Source organism: Cucurbita moschata, unplaced genomic scaffold, assembly GCF_002738365.1.
Source record: "Cucurbita moschata cultivar Rifu unplaced genomic scaffold, Cmos_1.0 Cmo_Scf00001, whole genome shotgun sequence".
Lineage (NCBI taxonomy): Eukaryota > Viridiplantae > Streptophyta > Magnoliopsida > Cucurbitales > Cucurbitaceae > Cucurbita > Cucurbita moschata.
Window position 1 is genome coordinate 8,593,359 of NW_019268517.1, and position 4,028 is coordinate 8,597,386.

General features: G+C 49.3%; 2 protein-coding genes across 2 annotated transcripts; both read left to right on the forward strand.

The window, feature by feature from the left end:
• Positions 1 to 259: 259 nt before the first annotated feature.
• Positions 260 to 736, forward strand: LOC111457605. Its single transcript, XM_023099947.1, has one exon. The coding sequence runs from the start codon at positions 260 to 262 to the stop codon at positions 734 to 736; it is 477 nt and encodes a 158-aa protein (XP_022955715.1).
• A 278-nt stretch (positions 737 to 1,014) lies between these two features.
• LOC111457676 (collagen alpha-1(XXVIII) chain-like) lies at positions 1,015 to 2,424 on the forward strand. The gene has a single exon (XM_023100063.1). The coding sequence runs from the start codon at positions 1,015 to 1,017 to the stop codon at positions 2,422 to 2,424; it is 1,410 nt and encodes a 469-aa protein (XP_022955831.1).
• Positions 2,425 to 4,028: the final 1,604 nt, after the last annotated feature.

Sequence of the window (4,028 nt, forward strand, 5' to 3'; positions counted from 1 at the left end):
TTTTTTTTTTTTTTTTTTTTTTTTTTTTTTTTTTTTTTTTTTTTTTTTTTTTTTTGGTGTGATCTGCTCGATTCCTTCTCCCACAGAGAATGTTTCTGATGGAGGAAGTCGAGGTTCTGTGACAGGAGTTAGCGATTTTCTTTTTCGATTTCTGGTTTTTCTTGGTGATTTTCCGTCGAGAAAAACAGGAGGAAGATAGAAAGGAGGTTTCGATTAATATCAACGATATTTGTGGCTAAACCTAGCGGAATAATCGGCAATGTCGAATAAGGTTATGTTCCGTCCGCCATTGTCGAAACGTGAGCAACCACTGTTACGGAGCAAATCCATACCTGGAAGCCTCCGGTTCGCGGAGGTTGCTGGCGGCACAACCGCCGAGTGCGCTGCTGTGTGCTGTTGTTGTCCTTGCTTTGTCCTCCACTTCCTCGTCCTCGCCATTTACAAGGTTCCGGCCGGGCTCTGCCGCCGCGCTTTAAGGACGAGGCGCCGGCATAGTCTAAGGAAGGGAACTCTTCCGTCGAGGCGCGGGCGGTGCTCCGCCTGCAGTTACGACGAGGCGGATCTTCAGATTCTTACCGGCGGAAAAGCGATGCACGCATCGGAACTGAAAGGTAAAAAATCGGACGAAACGGAAAGGAAAGTTATGGAACTGGAAACAGAGATGTGGGAGACTTTTTACGGTACTGGTTTCTGGAGAAGCCCCTCTCAGAGAGATCAAATTTCAGATTCTATATGAAAATACCATTTCATAGCGATTGTTCTTCCATATCTCTGCAAATTTTCCCGTAAAAGAAAGGAAAATTTCGCGATCATCTCTCTGACTTCAGTGTGTGTTTGAATTTGATGTGTTTAATTTCTCCGGATCTTGTACTTTCTCATTTCATCTTAATTCTCGTGTATGGAAAAAGAAAAGGAGTAAATAAGCAAGCATGTTTTATATTTATGGTGATATGAATTTGACTGAGATTTGATTTCTGTTACAACTTGATTTTGGAGGCTACTAAGCTTGTTCTTATGCCCTCTTCCAAGACGGGTCTACGCGGTGTAGAGGAGAGACCCTCCTCTTCCGAGACGGGTCTACGCGGTGTAGAGGAGAGACCCTCCTCTTCCGAGACGGGTCTACGCGGTGTAGAGGAGAGACCCTCCTCTTCCGAGACGGGTCTACGCGGTGTAGAGGAGAGACCCTCCTCTTCCGAGACGGGTCTACGCGGTGTAGAGGAGAGACCCTCCTCTTCCGAGACGGGTCTACGCGGTGTAGAGGAGAGACCCTCCTCTTCCGAGACGGGTCTACGCGGTGTAGAGGAGAGACCCTCCTCTTCCGAGACGGGTCTACGCGGTGTAGAGGAGAGACCCTCCTCTTCCGAGACGGGTCTACGCGGTGTAGAGGAGAGACCCTCCTCTTCCGAGACGGGTCTACGCGGTGTAGAGGAGAGACCCTCCTCTTCCGAGACGGGTCTACGCGGTGTAGAGGAGAGACCCTCCTCTTCCGAGACGGGTCTACGCGGTGTAGAGGAGAGACCCTCCTCTTCCGAGACGGGTCTACGCGGTGTAGAGGAGAGACCCTCCTCTTCCGAGACGGGTCTACGCGGTGTAGAGGAGAGACCCTCCTCTTCCGAGACGGGTCTACGCGGTGTAGAGGAGAGACCCTCCTCTTCCGAGACGGGTCTACGCGGTGTAGAGGAGAGACCCTCCTCTTCCGAGACGGGTCTACGCGGTGTAGAGGAGAGACCCTCCTCTTCCGAGACGGGTCTACGCGGTGTAGAGGAGAGACCCTCCTCTTCCGAGACGGGTCTACGCGGTGTAGAGGAGAGACCCTCCTCTTCCGAGACGGGTCTACGCGGTGTAGAGGAGAGACCCTCCTCTTCCGAGACGGGTCTACGCGGTGTAGAGGAGAGACCCTCCTCTTCCGAGACGGGTCTACGCGGTGTAGAGGAGAGACCCTCCTCTTCCGAGACGGGTCTACGCGGTGTAGAGGAGAGACCCTCCTCTTCCGAGACGGGTCTACGCGGTGTAGAGGAGAGACCCTCCTCTTCCGAGACGGGTCTACGCGGTGTAGAGGAGAGACCCTCCTCTTCCGAGACGGGTCTACGCGGTGTAGAGGAGAGACCCTCCTCTTCCGAGACGGGTCTACGCGGTGTAGAGGAGAGACCCTCCTCTTCCGAGACGGGTCTACGCGGTGTAGAGGAGAGACCCTCCTCTTCCGAGACGGGTCTACGCGGTGTAGAGGAGAGACCCTCCTCTTCCGAGACGGGTCTACGCGGTGTAGAGGAGAGACCCTCCTCTTCCGAGACGGGTCTACGCGGTGTAGAGGAGAGACCCTCCTCTTCCGAGACGGGTCTACGCGGTGTAGAGGAGAGACCCTCCTCTTCCGAGACGGGTCTACGCGGTGTAGAGGAGAGACCCTCCTCTTCCTTTACCTTATAGGCACATGGTAGTATTTTTACCTAGCTTCGACCGACACTATCCACATTAGGTCTCATTAGGTCCAACTCAATGGTAGCCTTGACGCGCGACACTATCCACATTAGGTCTCATTAGGTCCAACTCAATGGTAGCCTTGACGCGCGACACTATCCACATTAGGTCTCATTAGGTCCAACTCAATGGTAGCCTTGACGTGCGACACTATCCACCTTGGACCAACTCAATGGTAGCCTCGTCGAGCTACACTATCCACCTTGGACCAACTCAATGGTAGCCTCGTCGAGCTACACTATCCACCTTGGACCAACTCAATGGTAGCCTCGTCGAGCCACACTATCCACCTTGGACCAACTCAATGGTAGCCTCGTCGAGCTACACTATCCACCTTGGACCAACTCAATGGTAGCCTCGTCGAGCCACACTATCCACCTTGGACCAACTCAATGGTAGCCTCGTCGAGCCACACTATCCACCTTGGACCAACTCAATGGTAGCCTCGTCGAGCTACACTATCCACCTTGGACCAACTCAATGGTAGCCTCGTCGAGCCACACTATCCACCTTGGACCAACTCAATGGTAGCCTCGTCGAGCTACACTATCCACCTTGGACCAACTCAATGGTAGCCTCGTCGAGCTACACTATCCACCTTGGACGTTGTTAGCGTTTAAGGGCGTAATCAATGATATATGGGGCGGAGACTTTGGTGATACTATCACACTACTATTGGGCCTGGGCTTGATAGACTTTCTTAATTGTCTTTACTAGGGAAGTCTACGTTTTTAGAGGCATTTAAGGTAAGTGGTTTAATTCTCCTTTAACGTGATTAAAAAGACAAAATAACAATAACCACGTAAATTTTCACGATAATCAAAATCCTAAACGAAAATATTACAAAACAGGTTATGTAAAATACATACTAAACGATCCCTTGGTCAACACCCCTATATGACAGCGTAGCTCCCATGCACTCTACCGATCCCTCGGTCGACACCCCTATGTGATAGCGTAGCTCCCGTGCACTCTACCACCTCAACAAGTAGCATCACTCACCGATACGCTCCCATGCACTCTACCACCTCGACAAGTAGCATCACTCACTGATAAAAAAAAAAAATACTCAGTAGTAAGGACTCTCGTAGCATCCTTAATTTAGTAGGTTAATTCTTCTTCTTCTCAACCCAATTATTTCACAAAAACTTGCCACGGTAACGAAGAAAGGGGAAACAAACACCCTTGGAGAGCGCATAACTATGGAGAGTTGTGTGCTACGTTTGGGAAGGATGAATCGCTCCGAAAGAGTGAGAACAATGATTTACTCACAGTGAGGTCTCTGGTTCATCATCCAGTTCCTTCAGAGAACAAGTTTGCATTTTTATATCTTAATCATTACGTAGATTTAAGAATAAAATGAATAATTGAAACGTTTTAAAAAAAATAATAATAAATGGAAGATAAGATTTTGATTTAAAATGTTAAAATCTATATTTATTATATGAAGAAAGAAATTAGTGTAGGATTGTCTATAAATGTTGAATTGCACTAATTCACACGATCTTCTAGACATGACATTAGGAGACAATAATTGATACGACGACAAAAAA